Source organism: Lepisma saccharinum, chromosome 21, assembly GCF_977018435.1.
Source record: "Lepisma saccharinum chromosome 21, izLepSacc3.1, whole genome shotgun sequence".
Taxonomy (NCBI): Eukaryota; Metazoa; Arthropoda; class Insecta; order Zygentoma; family Lepismatidae; genus Lepisma; species Lepisma saccharinum.
In genome coordinates this window covers 16,315,290-16,341,844 of record NC_139249.1, presented here as the reverse complement: position 1 = coordinate 16,341,844, position 26,555 = coordinate 16,315,290, and the positions used below count along the sequence as shown (strand labels likewise).

Here is a 26,555-nt window from a genome sequence, read left to right as displayed (position 1 = left end):
ACATATGAGCTAAACACACTACAAGGGTGTAAGGGATGACCTTCCACGAAGTATGTACACCCAATTGTTGCTTCACACGTAGTACACCCTGGACTTCAGTTTGCAGACTAACGAGGTTCTGGCGACTGGCCCCATGGCCAGTATAATTTTCTGTGTTGTCCTGTGTTTGGTCCTTGTGGTTGCTGAGTGCCTCTTTACAGCCTCAGCTTTTAACCGAATTCAGAATATTTTAATATTTTAATTACAACACGACGTTACAGTTATGTTATTTTAGTTCTGGTAAGGGGCTGGACCCCGTATAAGGTAACAGGTGCAAAATAGCCTAAGTGCTGACGCATCCAAAATTTTGAATTAAAATTCAAATTCAAACACACTACATGCAATATTACATGTAGTACTGAAGAGAATATTTCACTTGTAATTCCTCAACTGTAATTACACATTAGGCCTACTGAAAGTGTTCAGTAGGAAATCATTGATTTTGAGTAGATTTCCGAGAGCCACAGTAGAGTACTACAATTGATAACAGTAGATTCTGTCTACTGTAAACAGTAGAAATTACGTAGGTTTATAACGACGATGAGAATGAAACAAGTAAAAACAATGATAATGAAATGCAGAAGCGACCTGGAGCAAACAGGAACGTAGAATGTCTGGCAGCGAGACGCAAGAGTTGATCAAGCGATTGTAGCGTCAAATTTAGCTTAGAGCTCATAATTGATATTTCTACATGAGCTCAACATACAAGTTACATACAATGAGAGAATTGAATTCAGTTTACATCTCACGTGATATGAGTCGAAACTATTGTTGCACATTGAACTGTGAAGTGAATCAATATTCAATTCGATTAACTAGTGATACTGATAGCCTATCACCGAACCACTTTACCATCATAAAAAAAATTGAGGTTTTTTTTCTCGGAAATTACTGGCTAGTGCACGCTGGAACCTTGCCATACGAATATCTACCCTACCACTACAAGAAACCACGTCACAACCTCAATTTTTGAAGCTGTAGCCTCTCCATGTAAAACGATTGAGTCGTAAATATAGTAGATTTTGCTTAAATGTTTTGTGACATTCATACCACCTTTATTTCATTTGCTACAAAGGAGCGTTTGGGTGTGTTGTTTATAAAAAGGCGGGTGGGGATTATATTTCTAATGCACATTGAACGAATTGGTCTTAACTCATAATCATGAAGTAAGAAGAAACGAACTCGTGGGGTAGTGGTTATCGCACTGGGTTGTCACTCTAATGGTCGTAGGTTCAAATCCCCACGGTGGCAAAAACTTTTCGTAAGCTTTATTCGTTCCCATTGTTACTATTTGAATTAGTCTTCTTTGAAACTAACAACGAAAGATTATACAATTAACTCTCTCTCTTTCAAAATGGTAATATGAGGACAGGTTTCTTATTATAAGAATTGGAAATTTTAGTGGTCTCAACGCATCTAAAATCCAAAATACTAGATCGACGTTATTTTCTACTGAATTCTAAATCCACGTTATACACAGGTAGGCTAATGGGGCCTGGACCTACAGTTTAAAGCGAGATACGAACCACGATGTGTCTCCACTTGTTATCCTGCACTGAACGTAAAACAAACAGCTCCCCGCCCCCATTTTTAAAACAAATTTACATTAAATATGGTATTTATAAGATAATCATCATTGATTTGATTGTTTTTATTACTGAACGTCAAATAAAACATTTTCCACAATCACCTCTTCGTCCCATCTCTCCCAATATCTTTCTGTCCCTGTCTTTTCCCCCCTTCCCCACCCCCACACACATGTATCAAAATAAATATTTTCTTAGGTTTGTATGTGTATAAATATAACATTAAATACCACCAAAATACTATTTATTTTCTACTTTCCGTCACTCCTCTCCCACTCCCACAACCCCTCATTATTATTGGCGTTCGCCAGACCAAGTGGTAATGTATCGACGTCTTGTAATCAGTGTGTCCTTTTCCGAGTTCCAGTCAGGTCGCATAATGTTTCAGATTCCAATTTAAATGTATCCCGAGTCGTGATTAGCCTATGTGTGCAAAAAGTGATGTTAAAACGAACTCTTGACCTCAATAATACAAGTTGTGTATTTTCTTTCAGCAGTGGTTCCCTCTTTTCGCGAGAAATAACGAATTAACCTAATCATTAACTCAACAAATAAAAATGCATCTCTAAATTAATTAATGAAAACTGTTATTACACCCAATACCACTATTTTATCGTAAATGTAAATGAAATGTCATCTCACGTAGTGAAAACAATGTGAAAATTGTTCTAATGAGTGATATATGATTGTCAAACACATACATGAATACATTATATTAAGCTCGTGAACTATAATTGGGACAATTTAATACTAATTTGAAACGATTAAAGGCAATTAAAACGATAAAGTAAACTTTTGCGCAATCTTTCTGCCGATTCGCATTATTGAAACAATATTTAACCAATGGGGACGTTATCTCATATTTGGAAATGCTGCATTGGTTGGACAAGACCGTGAGTCACGCCTCCTGCTCCTCCGAATCGAACTTCACTCTGATTGGAGGATCGTATATTTCACAACACTTCCTTGTTTCAGAGCTACCAACATAATTTCGTAAGACGTTGGACTTAGAAAAAATCCATGCGACAGAATTTTTGAACATGACTGTACCTTTTAGAACTTTGGATCAAGTTTGAGAGCAACGTACATGATACGAATGAAACGTAATCGCCTGAATATTCAGCGCACTAACGTTTATCGCAATATAGCGCGAGTATATAACGTCACATAGTGTATATTCTGTGAAGTAAATTACTTCGCGAAAGTGATAAATTAAGCATTTGGGTAACACTTAAACTATATCATCCCGTGTGAGGGAAGGCCCCACGGATTCTCAATCTCGGTTATTTGTGGAGGTGATGTGATCAGCAAGACGCTCCGGCCGCCTTTACCTTTGCTACTCTTATTCATTTACTCTTATCCAAGTTTGTTTCTTTAGTTTTGTACACTTTCGGCGCCCTTTTACCTCAGTTCTATTAATAATCAGGTAGATGTCTGCTTGGCATGTCTAAAGAATTCGGACACTAAGGTAAGATAAAGATAGGGAAAGATGGAAGGCCTGTGTTGCTGCAGCCATGAACCTTCGGGTTTAAGAAGGCTAGAGAGTTAGTTAGTTAGGTAAGATAAATTTGGTGCAAGTATATTGTTCATACATCATACCAAGGTCTCGGGCTCGTGTCGACAGGGGGGACTTTCCACTAGGTTATCCAGGGATCCATGCAAAAATGAAACGCTGAAAGGGCAGAAATGACGAGGACCATCGATCATTAAAATTCCTTACTATTGTGATAATAGCAAAATATGACAACATGCCAAGTCCTTTTACTTGCCTGTTTCATGAAGGAGGGTAGAAGGAATGGGTTTCTGTCGTTTAAATAACTTCTTTAACCCTATCATCAATATAAACAATTGTTTCTTGAAAAAACCAATTTCAATATTTTGAATGGCAACAATTGAAAGTCAAGTGGAGGGATATTGACGGTTGAAATCAACATCCTTGTTTCTCAGTTCGCGGCCAGTGTGGCTACCGTAATGTAAACTTCTTGTCAAGCTTACTTTACAGCGACGTACTATCAGCATTGCAACCCTGCAACTTTTGTTTGCCACTGCATGCCTTCAGAGAGAGTCGTTAGAGAAGAGTTTCATTAGGTTAGGACATTCCAGAAGTGTGTTTTTGTGAGAGAAATATTATTTCTGATATAAATATTTGTTGAGATTCAAGAAGTATATTAGGATTTTAAATTTAATTTATTAAAAAATCGAACCTGTTAATACTGAGGGGTTGGCAACGAGCCCAGCCTAGCCGCGTTTCCGAATCTTGCGCACAAGAATATAGTTCCTTAGAATAAAACAAACAAGGACGTATGAAGTAAAAAAATATAGATTGAAAATAGTAAATATTGAACATTCTTTAAAATTAAAAGTATTTTTTTTTAGTGTCGGTTTCTTTTCCTTTGGTAGGCCTAAAAGTTTAATGAATAATTTTAAATCAGATGTGACTATATTTTAAAATTTAGTAGTGTTTTTATACAGATGCATAGAAAACTGTTAATAATGTTGGCAGGGCTCAAATTAAAGGATAACCTAGTGGTCCAAATTTTATAAACCCTGTCGGTTTGTAAAGCATGGTCACGGGTCGCAATCTAAGCCCTGACTTGCCATGTTGTTCTCTACTAATATTACATTTGGATCACAAAGAAATCACTGCAAAGTTTTCTCATTAGTTTCCAGTGTTGCTTGAGATTTTTTTTTTATTACCGTGGGATTTCCCATCCGACTGTGAGACTGGGAAGGACAAAAAAAATCCCTCTCATTGCTGCATCCGGTGCTGACATCTACGCACTGTCATCCCGCGCGGTGATTGGAACACACGGCTTCCTCCCGTTGATGCCAAGTGGCGATAATTGGTCCTCGTCGCCCACCAGAGTCCGTGAGGAGACTCACAAGCTGAGGGCCTTCGTTCTCTGGAAGGGGAATTTTTGCGTTTCAGCTTTCGCAGTCGCATTTCGTAGTCCTCTTCTTGGGAGTTGGCGGAGTGGAGGCGCCTATGATGGAGATTTAATTGCTGACGGTTGGTGAACAGAATCAAAGAGTGGAGTTCCCAGGGAATTCCGTTAGGGAGAGCTCAAGTGTGAACAAAATATTTGGTATCGTGTTTATTAACATTATCTTTCTTTCACCTCTAGTCTGTCTGTTTGTCTGTCTGTCTGTCTCTCTCTCTCTCTCTCTCTCTCTCTCTCTCTGTGTGTGTGTGTTTGTTTATTTATAGATATTTCTCTATTAGTATCTTTCGTCTTCCTACTGTTTCTTTCTTACTTTCTGCAGCAGTTTTCGTTCCGTATTTCTTCATCAATTTTTCTTTCTTTCTTTGTCCTTTTTCTTCATTTCTTCATCCATTTTTCTTCTTGGCTCCCTCTGTTTCTCTTTCTTTCCTTCTCTCTCTCTCTGCTTTCTGTCCTTATTTCTTCATCTGTTTTCTTTGTTTCTTCCTCTGTTTCTCTTTCTTACTTTCTTCATACGTTTCTCTTTATTTATTTATTCATCCATTTTTCTTTCTTTCTTTCTCAGTTTTTCTTTGTTGCTCCCTCCGATTATCTTTTTTTTCTTTTTCCCTTCTTCATTTCTTCATCCGTTTTCTCTTTCTTTCTTCCTCCGTTTTTCTTTCTTCCTTCTACTGTTTCTCTTTCATAATTCCTCAGTTTTATTTCTACGTTTTTCCCTCCGTTTCTGTTTCTTTTCATTTGTTTTGCTTTCGTTCTCTCTTCCTCTACTTTCTTTTGTTCCCTCTTAATTTGTTTTACTTTCGTCCTTTCTTCATCTCTTCTTCTTTGCGTTCTTTCCCTATTTCTCCAGCTCTTTATCGCTTCTTAATTTCTCTTTCTATCTTTGTTTCCCCCTCTTCCCTTCTTCATCTGTTCCAGGGAAAATCTGGAAGATGTTGAAAAGTCAGAGAAATCTGAGATTATTCCATTCTTTTATCCATGTAGGGATATTTTGTATGGTTAAAGTGACGTGATCATCACCACGACTTAGCTCCAAAACCACTTACGCAGGGACATCGCTCTTAACAGTCCTATCCCAGCATCGAACTCTAGCGTTCCTAAGTGGCATCAGGCGTCCTGCCGACTGAACTGTTTTACTGCAGCCAGTTTGATGATCAACACACAAAACCTCTCTTTCCACCATAGAGAGACATGTAGAAATGCCTCTTGTGATGGTAGACGGACAGAAGAAAGAGCAGCTCATTAGCCGACCACTTAGGCCGAGACAAAACGCTCGCTTTTCTCCTCGTCATGAAATTAGTTTCTCGTCCTGTCCCTTTGGGCGATGCGGTTGTTATGAAAAGGGCAAAAGCAGCTGGTCCAGGGAGGCTGGGGAACGGATGCTGAAACACATCTCGACAAACAAGGGAACCGCAGATCTAGCCAAGCTTAAATGCACTAGATTTTCAACTGTTTCTTGTTGGTTTTCGGTGCGTTTGCTGTTCATCTCGGATGTCTATGTGGTACATTAGGAGCATCACTCAGGGCTGGTCCACTTGGGGAAATCTTTTCTCCTGCCCACCCATAATAGGCAACATGATAAATCGGTAAATGTCTGTTATATTGGAGACACATTAAAATCGGATATTTTGTATTTCGGATGGTTCGTACTTATCAATTATGTATTGCGGAACATAGTTGAAGGTGCCATTATGCTTTTTACACGAAAATAACATCGGTTTTTCACATTACTAGTAATTCTTTTGGTTCCTTTCCTCCGTTGCGGAACATACAATATACCGCGCACAGCTGTGGATCATCGCGCGTTGTGCTTGTGTTTTGTCGATTTGGAATGGGTATGCAGTGTTTCAACCTTCTTAACCGAAAAATACCTACTTTCGTGTTCATTATGTCATCAGAAACCATTGACGGATAGCCCCAAAAACCATTCACGATAGCCCCACGGACCATTTCCGGCAAGGTTGGGTTAGCTTAGGTAAGCATAGTTAAAAAAAATCTCGTAAAAAAAATGCACGTTTTGAAACACTGGCGAGAGACCGCATGACTTTCGACGCTCGCGCCATCTACAGGTACATAAAGCAAACAACGGCATAATTTTGTCACTTTGCACAAAATGCAAGTTTATTATATCAAAAGTGATTATTTCTTGTTGTGCAACATTCTAAGGTGAGAAAATTCCTCCACGAACTTTCAAAATGCTACAGAAACTCATTTCCATAAGTAGTTTCTTCTGTAAAAATGAAGAAATGTGTCTCCGATATAACAGACATTTACCGATAAATCTTCAGAATTGAGTGTACGATAGTGGAACACAAATTATCTACACAGAGAGAGAGAGAATAGAGATAATGAGATGACGAAAAGATGGAGAAAGAAAGAGTGATAAAAGATAAGCAGAGAGACAGAGAAAGAGAGAGAGAGAGAGAGAGAGAAACAGAAACCAAAGAAAGAAAGCGTGCCGACCTCCGTTTCAGAGTGGTTAGACAGTGCGCTACGACGTAAGGGGTTGGGTGATCTATGTGAGTATCCCTTCAATATTGCCATCTCATCCTCATCTTCGCAATTGGTCAAAAGTAGCAGAAAAGCGAAGTAAAATAAACCAAATCAAGTGCATGGAAGTAAGACATATAAAGATGGAATAAAATAAAATGGTGAGAACCGAGAGAAGACAGGGAGATACAAAGAGAGGGAAAGATAGAGCAAGGAAAGAGAGAGGAAGCAAAAATGATTGAAAGATAAAATGAAGAAGCAGATAGGAAAAAAATGAAAATGCTTGGAGATACGGGGATGAATGAAAGGGATAAAGAGGGACGGGAAAGAAACAGAGGAAAGAAAGATTAAAACAGAAAGAACGATAGTGGTAGAGAAAGAGATAAGGATAGATATAATCCTGCAGAAAAATCAGGAGATTTGAATCAAGACTTGGATAATTTTAGTGGCTCAAAACAAGTCGAAATAACAAAGTAAGGGGCAATTCGCATATTACGGAGAAATGAGATAGATCTCAAACGCTTGGCAACATTGTTAATATTTAGTTGCCATGGAGCGCTTTTGTGTTCGTGCGTTTTATAAAAACAATGATTCTTATGTTGTTGTGCGTTCTTTGTACCCGGCATCATTGTAACCTCGCAGGAATGAGAGACGTCACAAGAGCAAATTTAATTAAACATTGGGCGAGGAAGTTTGGAAGCACTATGACGAGTAAACCGCCGGAACGTCCAAGATCATCAAGATCAAACAGAAACGTTGACCGTGTGCGCCAGTCTGTTAGTGAGAAGCTTCGCCAATCGTTAAGACTGCGTGCAGCTTCTTTAAATTTGCATAAGTCGACAGTTCATTCGCAAGGATATGCATTTCCACCCATACAAAATTGTTATTACACAAGAATTAAAACCACAATATCCTGCCAATCGATTAAAGTTCTGTAGAACAATGATTCACTGAATGTTCTTCATCAGTTATTCCCATTAAGGGTCATCAGTCGTAGAGGGGACATTAACTGGCCACCGAGAAGTCCCGATTTGAACCCCAGCAGATTTTTTCTTATGGGATTACCTTAAGAGTAAGGTATACACCCCAATGCCACAAAACTTGAGAGCATTGTAGCAAAGCATTACAGATGAAATCAATGTTATTCCTCGTGCAATGCTTCGGCTAGTGATCGAAAACTTTAGTTCAAGAATAATTGAATGTAAAAACATGAACAGTCACCATTTGTCCAATACTCATTTTCATAAATAAAAAATAATATTTAAGCTTTCTTTTGGTAATAAATTTATCTTTATACAAAACAAGTTAAGTATTTATTTTAATAGTTTTAATATTTCTGAAGCACCCTTTACTTGGAAATGCTAGATTCGCTTATATTGAGCGCCTAGCAGGGTGTTCTAGTAGAACACTTGGTTTTACATGCACGACGGTCTAGAAAATGAAGCGGTTCGTTTTACACTGTTAAGTCTGCGATAGCGGATGTGCCAGCAGCGAATAAGGCAGCCGTTGTTATCAAGGTTGTGTCTGTACTGCCAAATGCTTATGTACGACCCTTTGTTGTGGCTGCGATGGCAGTGACCTTGGTTGGGGAACGCCAAAGACAAAAGGAGCAGGTCGCTGACCACGTCCAAGGTCATATGCTGCCTCCATTCAGGTTAAGCTTACAAGACGCCGACGTATATCGGATGTGTGTGTGTTTTTCCTTCGCCTCTCCCCCTTTCCTGCCTCACACACCCACCTTCCTGACCGGTTCCGTAGCTTCTCCTTGAAGAATGGGAGAAGAAGGTGTTTGACCAGGTAACAATGGCCACTGCGAGCCTGCTCTGTAATGAGAAAAGAGGGTGTTTATTGCTGGCTCTAATGCTATGTTTCCCTGGGATTTATTTAAAGTCAAGTTCGGGGTGGCGGGACTTCCTTGAATTCCTGGAATTATGCTTGACAAACTGCAACTTTTATTAATCCAATTTATTTATGGATTTGCTTTATTTTACTTCGCCACTTTTGGCTAATTTGCGAAGATGGGAATGAGTGATGATATGATGAAATTGATGAATGGACACTCAGAAACATCCATTTGCAAGGCCGGGATTCGAACCCGGCACCCCTGGCGTCGAAGCGCCACGTGCTAACCACTCCGCCACGGGTGCCGGCTCTAAATCCAATCGAATGTACGTATACATATTTATAAATGCCCTGAGGCAAGTTTTTCACAGTGTAACTTTTATTTTTATGCGTGGTAAATGAAGCAGAATCCTCTCAATCCGTGTACTTTGTGAGTGTCCTTTTCAGAACAATCTATCTGACAGACGGAAAATTATTACAAGATATCTTGAAGTTGATAGGTAAATTTTAGTTTAAAATTATTTTACAATTAACAATTTTTCTGAGATTGGTATATCCCGTAACATTTGTGACTTGTGTTTGTAGATTTCGATTGGCGATTGAGTTGGTGTTTTAAGTCCACTTTGTGCGCAGTAAGCCTAATCGGGACTGGACCTACAGTTTAAAGTGGAATCCGAGCCACTGTGTGCCTCCACCGGGTATCGAACCCGGGACCCCTTGATTACAAGGCGACGACGCTACCACTGCTCAATCGGGGAGGCCCCCTAGATGTATTTCGAGTCTGAGTATGTGCAATGTCAAATGTAAACTCTGCATCTTAATTTGATTTGATTTGCGAAGATGGGGATGAGTGATGAAACTGATGAATGGACACTCACAAACATCCATGCACAGTCCAGGATTCGAACCAGGTCCCCTGGCGTCGTAGTGTGACGTGCACTCTGCATCTTAAATTAAGTATTATATATACACGGTGGTGTATCATAACTAATAGCTCAAACTGACACAGTTGAAAGTACACGTTAATAGAAGCAAAAAGTCTCAGTAAATATGGGTCCACAAACGAGCCGTTTTCGAGATAATCGCGAATGTGTGATTACAAGCCGCCACTGACTTCATTGTTTGTAAACGTCGTCCTAGTTGGTAAAATGCTAATAATACAGTAGGAATAGTCATTGGAGATCTCATTACTTTTATTGAACATTCTACTTACTTTAACAAACGTCAGTATGTTCTGTATGTGACAATTACTGTACACTCGTTCCTGTTAAAGGAGGTGTTCAAAGTGTCGTCCTTGCATCTGGATGCAATACTGTACGCGATTCTGCATTGAGTTTCGAATTCTTTCGAACACTCCAGGTTCATTTCGGAATTGGTCACAGCATGTACATTTCTCCGTACTGATTGTATCCATCCTGTTTGATTACAACGCCACCTCTCGGAAATGTTCTGTTTTGTAAACAAACAGTAAACCTCGGACCGCGCAAGGAGCAAAGCACTCGGTGTTTACAAAATGCAATCAATGACGGCTTCTAACCACACATTCCCACACATTATAAGCATTTTACCAACTAGGACGACGTTTACAAACAACGAAGTTAGTGGCGGCTTGTAACCACACATTCGCAATTATCTCGAAAACGGCTCGTTTGCGGACCCATATTTACTGAGAATTTTTTGCTTCTATTATCGGGTACTTTCAACTGTGTCAATTTGCGATATTACTTATGATACACCCTGTATATATATATGTGTGTGTGTGTCTGTGCCCTTTAATTGAATTGAATTAGAATGTTTGTGTAGATTGGAATCCTGCACATGCCATTTATATTAATAACTAGCTGATTGCGCGGCGTTGCCCGGGTATTTATTTATCCCAGTCTTCTAATAGACAGGAAAATAATTAATTCTAACTATAGTGTAAAATGAACTTGCAGTTGAACGGCATAGGGAGTGCCACTATTCATCTTAGCGGCCCCGAAAAGTATGGATTCCACACTAATATCGGTCGTTTTACATGTCACACCCTTCCCACCCCCACCCCTAAGGGTGCGAGGGGTCTCAGGTCTTACCACCACAGTGTTTCTTTGCAGATTGTAAGTCATATGTGTACCAAGTTTGGTTATCGTGAATGTCACCAATTAGCTTAGAGACTCCGAAAAGTATGGATTCGACACTAATCTAGGTCATTCTTGACATTTTACTTTTCACCTCCTCTCCCCCCCCCTTAATCCCGATAGGTGATGAACTTGGAGTTGAACGGTATTCGGAGTGTCACTATTCATCTTGGCGATCCCGAAAACTATTTATTCCACACTAATATCGGTCGTTTTCGATTATTTTTGCGTCATCCCCCGTCCCACTCCCACCCCTAGGGGTGCCAGGGGTGTCTTACCCCCACAGTATTTCTTTCGAGATTGCAAATGATACGCGTACCAAGTTTGGTTGAAATCGCTCCAGGCGTTCGAGAGTTATGCGGTAACAAACAAACACACACATACACATACATCCATTTTATATATTAGAGGAAGATATATTTGTGTGTGTGTGTGGCTGGTGAGAGACGATAATGCATAAGGTTGAAATAGAGAAAACATTTGCTTGTAGCTTTGAGTTTTTGGAAAGTTCGCGCTCTGAAAACCGGGAATTATACCTGAATTTTATCATGCCCCTAGAGAGGCTACCCTTTAGTTACAGTTGTATTATTAACATTATAGGCTCACTGGACTGTCTCCGCGTTAAGACATTCGTTCAAAATTTGTAGTCAATTTTACAATTTTTGAATTATTATTTGACTATGTGTCTTGAGTTTTCTAATTTCCATTTACCATTATAGTTTTAAGATGAAAAATGAACGTACGCAGTTAAGTAATAATTCAAAGATTGTAAAATTGGGTTCAAAGTGTGAACTAATATTCAGCTCAAGATGTAAGAAAGTTTAAGTGCCCCACAAGAAATATTACGTTGTTTATAACCGGACCTCATAGACCCCTATTGTGCTTTTAAGGGTTAAAGTAATAGTAAAAACAATAAGCAAATCGTCATGTGTAACTTGGAACTAAATTCTGAAGACACGAATGCAGCGGCAACAGCGCCTAAGTGACGTCACACTCAGTGGCGGGAAGGGTACAGAGATTCAAGCACAGCATCATAGTATTGCTATTTTGATATGATCGAATCTTTTCACTTTCGCATCGAAGATTCTGCCATCATTCGTAACTGAGTGTGGTTTCGTTATTGGCTAGGACTACCTTATGATGCAGTTTCTAAGATTTCCTCATGCCAATGACGACATTCGTCTTCCCTTGCCAGCCAAAAATGTTTTTAATAGCCACAAAACAAAAGACGCTCCACTTGAAATCGTGCCCAGCAAATATCAGGCTCTGTGGATCAACGTCTAGACGTCATAGACTACGTGTCGTTGCCAGACAGGTCTACGAAGGCGATGTGTCTTTGTCACTCATTGCTTCTTTTTTCCGGATGCTAGAGGCAGGTACAGGCCAAAGTCAGTGTATCTACCCACTGAATGATTGGTCTTACTTTCATTTGTTACCAATGGCGTATACTGAATCCAACATCTGGGCTATCTCACTATGTCACGTGGTGAATAGAAATAAGTTTACCAACTCCTAAGAAATCAGGTTGCCAACTCATAGGAAATCAGGTTGCCAACTCATAGGAAATCAGGTTGCCAACTCATAGGAAATCACGTTGCCAACTCATAGGAAATCACGTTGCCAACTCATAGGAAATCAGGTTGCCAACTCATAGGAAATCAGGTTGCCAACTCATAGGAAATCAGGTTGCCAACTCATAGGAAATAAGGTTACCAACTCATAGGAAATCAGGTTTCCAACTCACAAGAAATCAGGTTGCCAACTCCAGAATCACCATCATCATTTCACTGATATGAATAATTTTATTAACAATTTCTGATCGATTTTTCTCCTGTATTTTATTCTCTAGACTTCAGGCTTCGCAGATAGCCTAGGTAGCCTAGAATATACGCTCCTGTTTGTTACCTTGTTTTCGTCGGGTAACTGCCAATCCAGTTTTTCTTTTATTTCTCAGCTACTTTCACCACTGTCCGAAATTAGCGACCGGAAGTCAATGCGACGGGAATTTTCACATTGGTCGGAAGCGCTATCGTGACTCGATTCATACCTATTCTCTATCCGCTGTGAGAATGGAGTCAATGTAAACGAATACACGTGGCTTCTGAGAAACCCTATTGGATATTCGGATGATAGCTGCGCAGAAATCTTGCGCGTATGAATACAGTGAATGTGATAAAACCATTCCACTCAACGTAGCTGCTATATTCACGTTGTGGGATCATGAGCTGTGAAGCTACGATCAAGATATTCATGCGCAAAGTAACACCAGAGCTAACACATAGGAAATGAACTATTTCTTACAAGTCGCGTGGTTTTGTTTAGATTAACTTCATTCTTAGAACGGATGGAGAATAATATTTTTATTAGTTTTTCATTAAGTTTTCCAAGCTAATGTTTTTTTTTTAATTGCTTTATTTTACTTCGCCTTTTATGCCACTTTTGGCTAATTTGCGAAGGTGGGGATGAGTGATGATAGGATGAAATTCCAAGCCAATGGAGAACAAGTGGAATATTTAATTATTCGTAAAATAGACGGTCGAGCAATGTACCAAAACCATTAATTTGTTCTGAAAATTGAATATATTCAATAACAGGATAATATCAAGAAGTTCAGCGATCCTGTGATCTCTTATTTGACAGCCTTAGATTTTCATCGTCTACTTCTTCACACCTTGATAAATTGCATTTCAAATTCCATGGCTTGTTTTTATCCTAACTCTGTAATGAATAAAACTATTTCTTATTGTTGCTTATGGTCGTAGCTCTGATTTTACCCTGTCATATATTTTGTAGATATTGCTGAGCATTTAAAAATTCAAGGTGGAATTATACAGGTTGATCCACACTAATTTCGATGACGTTACATTCGAGGCCCTTGATTTTCTGAAGAATTACATTATAATTTTAACAGTTTGATGCAATAAGAGAATAATTTCACACATAGGAGTTGCACAATCTTGAATTAATATGTTAAAAAGCTTCTCCAGAACTGCCTTTTTGTGAAAGTAAGTTAATTCAACCTTTGTCACACGAAAATTCCCAAACACACTGTCCGCTGGGCCCTCCTGTATAAGTTAATCTTGGAAAAATGTCAGTAAAGTTTAAAGTTGTAAAGGACGTTGAGTGATTCAACGGAACCAGCTTGTATAATTGTCAGTGCTGAGTGATTAATATAGATTATGTGTAAAAGTAGTACAAAATGATTATTATACGGTCTTCTCTTTTTCCAGGTATGTACCAGTCATCTGCATATGAAGTTCTTGCTCGGATAGTACGGTATTTTTTAGTAGCCCAACGAATTCGTAAGTATTTGGTAGGATATAGGCATACGTACATCGTTTTAAAAAAAGCCTTGAAGTTTGAGTGTCGATATAGTACATTCAGGAAGGTACGGTTAGCAGTTGCTCAACTTGCATTCATCGGTGAATTCACATACATGCGAAAATACTCATGATGTACAAGATATTAACCAACGAAAGTGGTTCAAATTGAGATAAATTATTATCATTTTTCGAACTGTTTTCCTTGCTGACCAAAATTGTTTTAAGTTGCAACGTCTTCGGATGTACCGAATATAGCTAGATTAAATCTGTCGTTTAATATGCAAGTGGACTTTCTAAAGGGTAACCGGACAATTGCGATGAACACAGAAGTGAAAGGGCGAGTAGACAATTTCTATGATATTTTAAGTCTTCTATCAAATTGAAGGGTGACTTAATACCCCGTGCTCTCTTACAAGATAATTATGTGAAATATTGATATTCTCGAATAGAACACTAATTCCTCTTACACTTTCTCCAGACTTGAGACTGGGAAGGTTATAGTGGAACCACAAGGAAAGAAACCTGCGCAGAACCTCATCGCGCTGGAGGGTAGGGGGAAGGAGCCTTCAACGCGGCTCACGTCAGTGTTGCCAGACCTATTGATTTCTCGGGAGAATTCCTTAATAAACTATTGCTATGGAACCCCCAACGGCCTGTTCAAAAACACGTTTCCTGCTCATCTTACTTGAACATGGAGGGGAGAGGTAGAGTGGAACTCCACTCAGCCATGAAAAGTGCTGTTTGAACTGTGAAATTATGCCAAACTCAATTGTGCTAGGACATTATTATTATTTTATTATTATTACTACGTTACTATTTTTAGATGGTTGTATTTTATCTCACTCGAAAATCTATTTCTATTTTAGTTATTTCACGTCGCTTTTGTCTCTCTACGGGTAAGTAATACGACAATATGGATGAATGAAAAACTGATGAAATGGATGAAGTGACACAGACACAGTGAAACGTCCTTGCAATGACTTCGTAGCGTGGGCAAATTATTTAATACATGTATGTATGTATGTATGCGTGTGTGTGTGTGTGTGTATTTCTAGCAGATGGGGAGGATAGGTGGCACCCTAGCAACTATCTTGAATTATTGAGGAAAACCTGCTGTCTTAATTCACCAAATATATTTCACATACGTAATGCAATTTCTCATTATGGTGCAGGACGCGTGCCCACCCCTAACGATAGCTGTACACCGAACACCAGCAGAAGGCAAATTAATTTGTTATTGTTAGCATTCGACTTGAAAGATTGTGGAAAATGAATGTTGACATAAAAGTACCTATTATTTCAGACGTATGAGTTGATTTCAGTCACAGTAATTAACATCCATTATTATAATAGGGATGTAGGAACATGATAATTTCAAACTGAAATGGTGTTTTCTGAGAGGGCAACATTATTACGGGGTAATATGCCTCGTTTACCTTATAAAAAAAATCCCCCTCGCTGGAAAGAATCTGTGGACGTCCCCTTGCCCCCCCCCCCCAGTGCGCACGCCTATGCCGCCGCCCCCACCACCGAGAACGTTGTTCATCCGCTACTATTAGATCATCGGATTTTGTAGCAGATCTTCTGGTTTCCCAAGGAACAATCTCCGATTTTTACAAGTCTGACCTGGCAACACTGCCCCGAGCACCGATAACGGCAGGGAAGATGCGCGAACGCTTTTGACGGAAGGTTTTTTTTCCTTGTGGTCGAACTATAGGTTAGGTTGGTGTTACTCACTAACCTTCCCTTACAATGTTTAGCTTTTTCCTGCAGACACAGCCACGTAACATTACCATTGTTCTTATTTGCAGCAACTTGACGATAAGAATGACCATCGTACAGCGCGGAAGGTTTTCCTTTCTCCGTTTGAATAACTTCCATAATTAAGTATGCTATCCGAATTATTACCTAGTGAAGTGCACCAGAGCAAAGGTGGATCAGCAATGGCAGATTTTTAAAGCTTCACCTCTCAGCAGACTTCCGCTGCTAGACGGGGAGGGGGGTATTCCAGATATTTGTGACACCTGCAAAGAAAGCCTGTATTCCACAGGACAGATAAGCTGACGCCTGGATTCAACTTTCTGTGATTCCAGACTTGGGGGTGGGGGGGGGGTAGGAATGAGGGGTTGTCAATTATGGTGCACCTATGGGTTAGTCATCTTGATCCTTGCAATATTCCTACCATTAATATTAAAATGACCTTCACCATCAAAATCATAGCAATTGTCCTAGATCCTTCTAAAGATTTGTTTTTGAAACTCATTTGTATTGTTTTTCTTCCAAGAATACTCCTTCCAACGAGACACGTGCTTTCAAGACGAAACTGACGAGACAGTCATTTGTATCTCGAGTCGAGGTCGAGATTCTCGGCTTCATCTCGATATTATTCCTATTCGAAACACACCAACGGAAAGTGAGAAGGACTGACGAAGAAATTTCTCTGTTCAATATAAGCTTAGTTCAAACGTGAACGTTGTATTTGTACAATTTTGTACTTTTGTCACTCCTTGGTTAATCGCGGCGGATTCGAAAACTGGAACTTTCGTGGCGAGATCGAAAGTTGACTACCTAACATACTCTGCCATCCAGCGGACATCATAAGAAATATATGTCCACTAATTATACATTTACAACTTAAGTTTTCGGTTTAACTTTAATCGTGAAGGGACATACTTAATTTGAAACACCGCTTTGGCTTTTTTTTTTTTCAATACTCGTTCGTGTATCTTACGCCTGGTAAACCAGACAAGCGTTATGTTGGTTTGCATAACTTCAAGGATAGATTACACCAAGGACCTTGGCGGAAAGCATAGCGGAAAGATGAAGTTAGGCAAATGTCTGTACGGGGAGCTTGTTTAAAAGGATTAACGGATAATCGTAGCGGATAGAGACATCTACGCACTTTATACACACGCACATGCCTGCTAGTACGCACGCATGGAGCAAGAACGTGTGGGCGATCGATTGTGTATCGCCGGGAGACCGTGCCCCCCCCCTTCCCCCCCGCAATGAGCATAATCCAGATCTCCCGTTGATAAGATGCTACAAAACCGAACGAAATGTCATCAAGGTGACACAGCACAATTGTTAAAAAGGTACGCGGGTTCGTTACCAGGCCCGGATACAAACTTTTTTGTCTTGCAGGGGCGTATTGGCCTGAGAAGGGTGTGTCGTTCGGGGGGGGGGGAAGGGGGGCAAATACCGCGCAGGTTCCGTAACGTTTCGTCTGGCCTAGGCAAGGGGGCAGCACCGTCGCTGGTCCAAACCGAAGAGGAGTTTTCATCGGGAGATACGGACGTCTGTTCTTGTAACGGTTTTGACAAGTGTTATCAAGCAATAGTGTGATTGGAGTCCCCAGCCATCACGTTAACCAGTCAGGGAGAGCGACGCCGAGTGAGTGGGAGTGAGAGAGAGAGTGAATCAGAGCGACCACCGACTCCAGCAGACCAGCCACCAACATGGTAAATAAATTCGCATTATTTATTGCTTTTGCATCTCGTCTTTCTTTGTGCTAAAATCGTTGTGTGTGTAAATTCGCCGACTCACACTAAAACACACGGTTACCCTTGCACTATATGGACAGACACACAAATGAAACTGGAAACAATGACAGGAAAATTAACCGTAGTTGCTTGAATTATTCACATCAAAACACCCGCATTTCTGAATATCACAATAGAGGGTGTTGCTTAAATTGCGTCACATCAATATTTCTTCATTCGTTCCTGTCTACACTCGCTGATGTCACTTAAATCTTGCATAAACATGCTCATTTATTTAATATTACAAAGTATCTGTCTAACGGTTTTTGTCGCGTTCTGTACTTTATTTTTAAATTTATTTTACTTGGTGAATTCGTTTGCATTAAGACGTTGATAACAAACAGTTTTGTTCTTGTGAATGCGTTTCTAGCATGCACGGAATTATCGGTTAAACCCGATATGACGTAGTTTGCTAGCAATTGCAATAACAACAATAGCTAAAAGGGGTATTGTTGCCAAGCTCGTGTATAATTTTTTCTGTATCCTCCTTGTTGGTTTCTTGATTCATATGAGGAATACACCACAGTGTGGTGATTCCTTTTGCGTTGATGTTGTTAATACGACACCACAAGTTCCCGCGCTTTAACGTTACGGTTCCCGCCCCCTAAAGAAAACGCAGTTGGGAATCCGGAACGCATCTTGTAAATTTGAATATGAACATCTCTCCGTACCGGTAACTGCTACGGGAAGCATTGTTGAGACGTCAACAATGGGCTCTAAGCGTAACAATTACAGCGAATGGGTTCGTCACAAAAGGGAAGTCCAAAATGGCGGGAAGTGTATTTCGCGGGCAAAGGGGGATCGATTTTTGTTTCCCAGACACAAACAGCCAGGCTGGGACTTAAGGGTTACGTGTGGGTGGCGCCATTGAGTCGGTGGCGGACAAGAACCTTAAACTGGGAAGCGTGCGTATGCCCCACGGTCGATACCCTTCCATTAATCGTAATTGGTAGGTAGAGGGGTATTTTTTTTTGTGCGTGAGCCACTTTTTATTTCAGTGTCCCCCACGCAGGCGTGCGTCTACGGAACCCCTTCCGTAAACAGTCACGCACTCTTGTTAACCGTATTGGTATTGCGTGGGCTGCTTCATGGAGTAATGTTACCTCACACCCTTTTCCCAATTAAAGCATCCTGGTTTTGATTGACGGTGGTGCAACACTTATGTAGTTCGTATCCCTATTAATACGTTCTCTGTGATTCAAACACTCTACACGTAGAATTGAACTTATTTTCAAGGTATGGAAACGTGCTGTACCTCCCCCCCACCCGTTGTGTTCATTGATTGGTTTATTTAACTTCCCTTTGCTGCTACTTTTGGCTAATGGCGAGGATGAGTGACGATATGATGAAATTGATGAAGGGACCCCTCGTTTCGAAGTACACTGTAAGCACTGCAACGGAGGTCAGCTATTTTCCCATTGGAAGAGTAGGACATTGAAATGATAAAATGTATACTTTACAACGAAAAACGAACAGAATAACATAAGTTGAAATTCTCAACATTATTGTACTTGATTGTACAATGACGTTACTTGATTTCCATAACACAGTCCCATGCGCATTAATCGGAACAAGATATTTTGATGCATGATAGAGTCTCAAACTTGACTATTGTTTCATGATGATGAATCTATGACAAATCGTGTAATAGAAATTATTTAACAGAAAGAAGAACATATTAGCTATTAAGAAATATTACGAATATGTAATTTATTGTTTCTGAATAGTGTAATTGATGAATTATGGTATAAGTACAAAAAATACATAACGTGTGTAGTTATTGTCGTATTTCAATTAATTCGCATGGGACAGTACGTGTGTGTGAATTCGCCCACTAATGAATGTATGAACGTTGAGAAAATATTTCAAATAAAGTAGGCCAATCAGAAATGAGGTCTTACAGTCCCATGCGAATTAATTGAAATACGACAATAACTACACACGTTATGTATTTTTTGTACTTATACCATAATTCATGAATTACACTATTCAGAAACAATAAATTACATATTCGTAATATTTCTTAATAGCTAATATGTTCTTCTTTCTGTTAAATAATTTGTATTACACGATTTGTCATAGATTCATCATCATGAAACAATAGTCAAGTTTGAGACTCTATCATGCATAAAAATATCTTGTTCCGATTAATTCGCACGGGACTGTAGACGTTGTTCTCGTACCGTCTCATAATCATCATTCATCCTTGATGGTAGAGCAACTTGCTACTCATAGAGAGCTTGGTGGTAATGAGCAAAAGGTACTGAAATATAAGGTACATTAAATAAACAACTAGAAATGGCAAACCGTTAACACTTCGATTTCAAAACCTTCGAACCCGAATCATGCATGGTAAGGTTAGGCTAATTACCTGTCTAACGTGAATTCTGATGATGAAGTTGAGATGAAGTTATAGAACGAAGTGTAAGCCTGTACTGCAAGCTTGTTTGTCAGGCTAAGTCAGTAACACTGACTTTCTTCGCAGGCCAAAACCGAAGAGCGCTGTTGACTGTTCCACTCCGATCCAAAGAGTGTCACTTCTACGTTTCCCCTCTATTCCTTCACCAGTGGAGACTTCCTCCACGTCGATTCGTCAAGTTTTGACTTCCTATATCTTAGCAAAATTACAACCTGTTTACCTATGAGCAGCTTGCTACACCAGTACCCCAGGAAGTCTCTTTACACTTGACTCTGCATTTTTGACATGCCTAAGAAGAGCAACTGGCTGGTACAATAAGTGAACGAACCTTGGTCAGATTGTAGCATTTTAGAAACTGTATAAACTTACGCTTTCTTACGGTACAGTGTATACATTTTTGAAGCTCCCACATTTACAGGGAGCCTCCCCGATGGCGCAGTGGTAGCGTCGCCGCCTTGTAATTAAGGTGTCCCGGGTTCGATACCCGGTGGAGGCACATAGTGGTTCGGATCCCACTTTAAACTGTAGGTCCAGTCCCGATTAGCCTTACTGTGCATAAAGTGGACTTAAAACACCAACTCAACAACATTTACAGGGTGTCAACCAGTCTAGGAAAACTCAAGAAATTATGCTTGTAGTCAAGTTTTTTTTTCATACAGTATAGTGAATTTACATTGTTATATACCTGTACTGGTAAAAAGGTTTAAAAAAGGTAAGGTGCTCCCCTGTGCATAGCACCACGCCATGAAGGCGTATAGGGGGTGATGTGATCAGCATCACGCCCCTGACCGCCTTTACCCCCCAGGGTTTCCCCCAGGTACCCATGTTATTCGACGCTGGGTGGGCGCCGGGGCCGCTTCCATCGTTAGAAAAGTTCCCGGATTTGAACCGGCCGGGGATCGAACCCGGGACCTTTAGCATGGTAGTCAGACGCGTTACCGACTGAGCCACCACGGCCATGCACCTGTACTGGGATTTGTTAAATTGAATATTTCGAAATCTAAAATTGCATTGAGTTGTGGTTAAGATTTGTTCGCTTTGTTTCTTTAGGATTTCATTCTTGCATGTAAGTTTTGTAAAAAATATTAAATAAAGTAATGTGGCCATTCCCCATCCAGAATGAAGTCTGAAGCATTAATTTTTACATGCATTAATAATTAAAGCAAGTTTAAATCTCTTGGTAAAGTACAGCTTCAGTTTTCGTCTTAACCGATCCTGTAGTAGGATTTTTTTTTATTTAATGAAAAATCTGTTTTCTTAATTTCCAAAAGTGAAAAAAAAGAGGAAACAAAGGTCAAGAAAAAGTCAAGAATTTTCGATTTGTTATTTTCGGAGACACGCCCTTTCGTGAAAATACAGTGTGTTCCATAAGTCAGTTTACCGAAGTTTAATTCGGTAAACTGACTTTTGGAACACCCTATGAAATGTGTTAACGTATAAACTAAAATGGTTACTAACATGATAACTATTATCTTTAGTTATAGCCTCACCATGTAGGTAGTAGCATTTCTGTTCTCCAGCACATAATTAATTGAATTTAGCATTGGTGCGTTACGACGCTAGTGGTCCCTCACCCTCATCTTCGGGATTAGCCAAAACTAGCAGAGAAGCGAGATAAAATAAACCAAATCAATCAATCTTATTTTAATTATTTTGCGTCACGTATCTGCCTCTCTGAGGTTAATTGCGAAGATGAAAATGAGCTGCTGAAACAATGATACCTTATCTGGGAATCGAACTCAAGCCTCACTTTTACTCCTGCTATAGCACCAGCATCCACGATGGCATATATTACAAGAAATCATACTTTTAAAATTGTGTAATATGATCTTCGTTGCTTACGTCATGAAGATTTAATGAACTATAAGCAATTTGTTGCAATGTGTAAAGTACAGAAGACATAGTAACATACCTGCGATAACCAGATAGATCACTAAAAAGGATAAAGTGTAAGAAAATTTTAGAATGGGACATTTTATGTCAATAGATGGCGCTCTAAACCCCCTGAGAGGGCTGCATACATTTAAGTAGTGTAAACTGTAATGGTGATGAAAGTTGACGTAGGAGCTAATATACTATAGAGAGGGAATAAAGTGTTTATTGACTATGTATTTTTTTTGCACACAATGCAAGATAAACGTGATATATTTTCAAAATTCCGCAAACAAATATTTCAACAACTCGCACAAAATAATCAGGTATTCATTCATTCATGTTTGAAAGATGCATTTGTTTGTGCTCGTTGGTCGTGGCCCATTAGATAAGAGAGAGAAGTTGATTGTCAATTCGAATGGTAGGTAGAGCGCAGTTATTTCCGTAAAATCGCTGGCTGTTCTGTATTTGCAACTTGGGAACGAGTCATGACTTCCGAATCCTGCAATCAACAAGCGAGTCGCTGACGTCATCTCAACACAACACCTATCGCTGATCCTCTTGCTCACGTTTTAGGCTCGCTAACTAGAGTCACACTCTCGGTTGGAGGACCTTCAGAAAGTAATCTCACTCTACAATTTTGTGGTAAAAGTCCAGAATATTCTTGAATGGAACAGGGCATTTTATCGTGCAGTGATTCACTGCCGCAACAACTAAAGCTATCCATCTAACCACGCTGGATGAGGAATGTGGGTTTGTTGCTGAACGCCTGTAGATATAGAAAGTACTTTCAGCAGAACTAAGGAATATATGATTTAGAAACCATAACTGATGAGCGTTGAAAAAGTTCTTACAGAGTGACGTGTACAGTGACTTCATTAGTCTAGTTATTTATGCAAAGGGTTTTATTAACCGCAAACAATATTTTACGAAATCCGTGCCTATGCCGAGGGTGGCGGAGTGGTTAACACAGCGAGCTACGACGCCAGATGTCCCGGGTTCGAATCCCAACAAGAGCATGGGTGTTATTTGTGAATTTATTTAATTACTTATCCTCATCGTCGCTGTTAGGCAAAAATGGCGGAAAAGCAACGTAAAATAATCTTATTTCATTAATAAAAAGGTCCATGGCTACATTCTGTCCAACTGTCTAGGTAGTATCCAATACGTGAACATATCTTGAATCACTACGTGGCTAATCTTGCACCGAACTTGATCCTAATCTAAACTCACGTAGTCATGGCAACCACATAATAAAAACATCGTTATTGTTTCTTCTTATTCTGAAACTATCAGTAGCAAACTTCATTCTTGGCGCCATTGGATGATTGTTCGTTCAGAAAGACCCAGTACGGTTTGCTGAACATATTGGTTTCACGATTCATGTACTAAGTGACGAGCGGGTTTGTAGGAAAATCGAAGTTTCTAAGGTGATAACAGGCTGGCAGAGTTTGTTGCGAGTCCAACTACATGCTCAGACAGACTATCCAGGTATGGATAGACGACTGACTTCGAGCTGTATCTGTGTTTCCATTGGTGAACGAACCCAGAACACCTTGATTACGTTTGCCACTATGCTACTCGGAGATCCGGTAACATAGTTGATTGGTTTGATTTATTTTACTTCGCTTTTCTGCCAATTTTGGCTAATCACGAAGATGAGGATGAGTGATGATATGATGGAACTGATAAAAGGACAATCTGAAAGAATGCCCAGGCCTAGATTCGAACCCGGAACCCCTGGCGTTGTAGCGACCTGTGCTAATCGTACAAAAGTTTAGGTAAACTAGTCTCGTGTACGATAAATTTTAAATCTTTTATTTAATTTGGGCAATGATTGAATAGCATACCTAGATTGCTCGAACACCTGGTAGCACTCTGATATGACTTATGTTGCCTGTACACTTCACAATTTCGAAAAAAACACGATTTTTTTTATGAATATGTCATAATTGACCCCTTAAATCGTATTGTGATGCAAAAATTCGTGAAAATTTATTGTTCTTTCAACAATTCGATAAATACGCAGAGAGACCATCGAGCTACCCCATAGCTGTCTTTTAATTCATCTTTATTTTTACGTTACACCTTAGTAAGTTTTGCTCCCATACTGAACGTTCATCTAGAGAATAATTTTGTTGTTAAAAAAACATCCATATAGACATAGGTAATGCCCAGTGCAAGTTTCATGTTTCTATCGCTTTTTGTACAAAATTTACATACGTTCAAAATCTCGGTTGCGTGACTTTTTGGACACCCTGCACAAATCATGATAGTTCTACGCGAAGTATTGTGGAAATTCTTATTTTTTTGCGACGGTAGTTTTTGCCGAAGATCAACCTGAAGTTCTGCGTTGTAGAGCTCTGAAAACGGACAAGGCTTATGAAAAATGCAGATATCGTGCGGAAAATTGTTCGCAACAGGTTACATATAAAAAGAGAGAAAGAAAGGGGATTTGAGAAACAAACGTTTGCAAAGTCTATTTTTTCCTTTTTATTAAATTTCATGAGAATATCTGTTGCATACATAAGCAGCACCCTACCTCTACACGCAGCCGTGTGTGATAAGATCAATACCTTCTGCCAGGCTCCTTGAATTCTTTTTTTTTTTTTAGTTGGAGGGAATTATCCTCAACTTCCGGAAACCGGAAATGATGCTGTTATTACATCATCAAAGCAACACTTTTCAAGAGAGATGTGACAGCGTGCTAATTTGGTAAATAAAAAAAATAGGGGAGAAGTTTTTTCTTAGGGGTTTCACACCTGGCGATCAATGTCCAGCGGTCTCTTAGAAAACGGAGGAGGGAGGGATGGCTCAAGCTAGTGACGTCAGATACTCGCCCACTACCCTCCCGGTCGATATGTTAGGGGGAAGAGGACAATTGTCAGTGGATGCCGTGCAGGCAATGTCCTGTGGTTTTGTGTATCATGGTGTCGAACTTGATCGAATGCTTTGCATAAATCGTTGACGCTGGAAAGTATGACATGGCTAGTGCCTTCGGAAGAGTATAGTTACAAGGTTTGGTTTTTGTTATTTAGCGTCTCTTTTCTGCCACTTGATGAGGATGAGTGATGAAATTAATGAAGGGACACTAGCAAAATCTAGACCAGGATTCGAACCCGGGACCCCTGGTGTCGTAGCACGCTGACATGCATCTCTCGGTCTCAGCAAAGTTCGGACTTCTTAGTTCCAAAGACGGTAGGAAGCAATACTTCACTTCACATTACCTTCTGCGTGGGTGAAAACTTATATCTTATCACTTATTAGTTCGTACTGCGTCTTATTATACACATTGTATAATGCTATTACTCAAGTTCCAATCTTCAATCTTGCCTTCAGTCACGGTTTTTTTACTTTTAGTCTTTCACTATTCCAAAAGCCGTATACATGCAATTAACACGTTTAACTTGAATTACGTAGTATAAAATATAGCGAAAAGAATATTCAACAAACTTACAATTTGTTACAACCATATATTTTTTTTTACCACATTCTAGATTATCACATTTTTCAAGAGTGCAATATAAAGGCTGGTACTTAACCATGCGCTCTTACAATTACGTCATATAGTAGTTGAAGAAGTCACTGTCAAAATCGTTACAATGCTATGCTAACCTCTTCGCCAAGGAAGTCAGCTGTAGTTAGGAGAGATTTAGGGTTAGAGATGGTATTGATACGAGACGTTCTCGGATAAATGACTGTTTCTCGTTTTGATTGACACTCCTTTTCGATGCTACGAGACCTATATTGCAATTTGATTTCCTTTTGAGACTTTAATTTTTCAATTTCATGTAGACAGAATTAAATATCCATCTTATTTTCAGAAGTACTATAAAACTTCCAGACTTCAATAAGTCAGTCCACTCAGGTGATAAATTACTAGACAGAACTGCCGTAAGCAATTTCTTATACAATATCTTAGTTTCCCATGTTGCACATGTTTTAATAAAACATCTGATATAGCTCTCTCAGTATTAAAGTAACAACTATACATACAAATCATAGTTAAATTTTTGTTACCAAAACTCCTCTCAAGACTCCTGAAATACTTAAACATTTGCACTTTACTTACGAAATTGAATAAGATTAATATGTCAGTTTTGTACATACTCATTCTTGTAGATACATCCATTTTTTTAAATAAATTCTAATCCTTTTTTACGTTTTCGTATTAATTTATCACAGAAGTGCAACGAATATCTGTCCAGAACTCCTAAATCAAGCTTTGTTTTTCATCTTTCTCGTTTCCCATCTGTCTCTACCTATCTACCTCTTCTATTTCTCTCACTTTCCTTCTTTCTTGCGTTTATCTTCCTCTTTCCTTTTTGTCTTTTCCTCCTCTTCTCTCTTCTTCATTTCCCGTCTCTTTTGTTCTCTTTTCTC

At 39.5% G+C, this 26,555-nt stretch overlaps 1 protein-coding gene across 6 annotated transcripts in view; it reads left to right on the top strand.

Annotated features, from left to right (window-relative positions):
• Positions 1 to 26,555, top strand: part of LOC146004051 (uncharacterized protein ZK1073.1) — a 347,101-nt gene that overhangs the window by 194,982 nt on the left and 125,564 nt on the right. Inside the window, exon 1 of one of the 6 annotated variants that reach the window (XM_083142663.1) lies at positions 17,600 to 17,800. The exons of the other annotated variants lie outside the window; for them this stretch is intronic. Within the exon in view, the coding sequence (XP_082998789.1) occupies positions 17,798 to 17,800 (3 nt within the window). The 5' untranslated portion in view covers positions 17,600 to 17,797. Of the gene's footprint in view, positions 1 to 17,599; positions 17,801 to 26,555 lie in introns of those variants that run through there. 6 annotated transcript variants of the gene reach the window in all.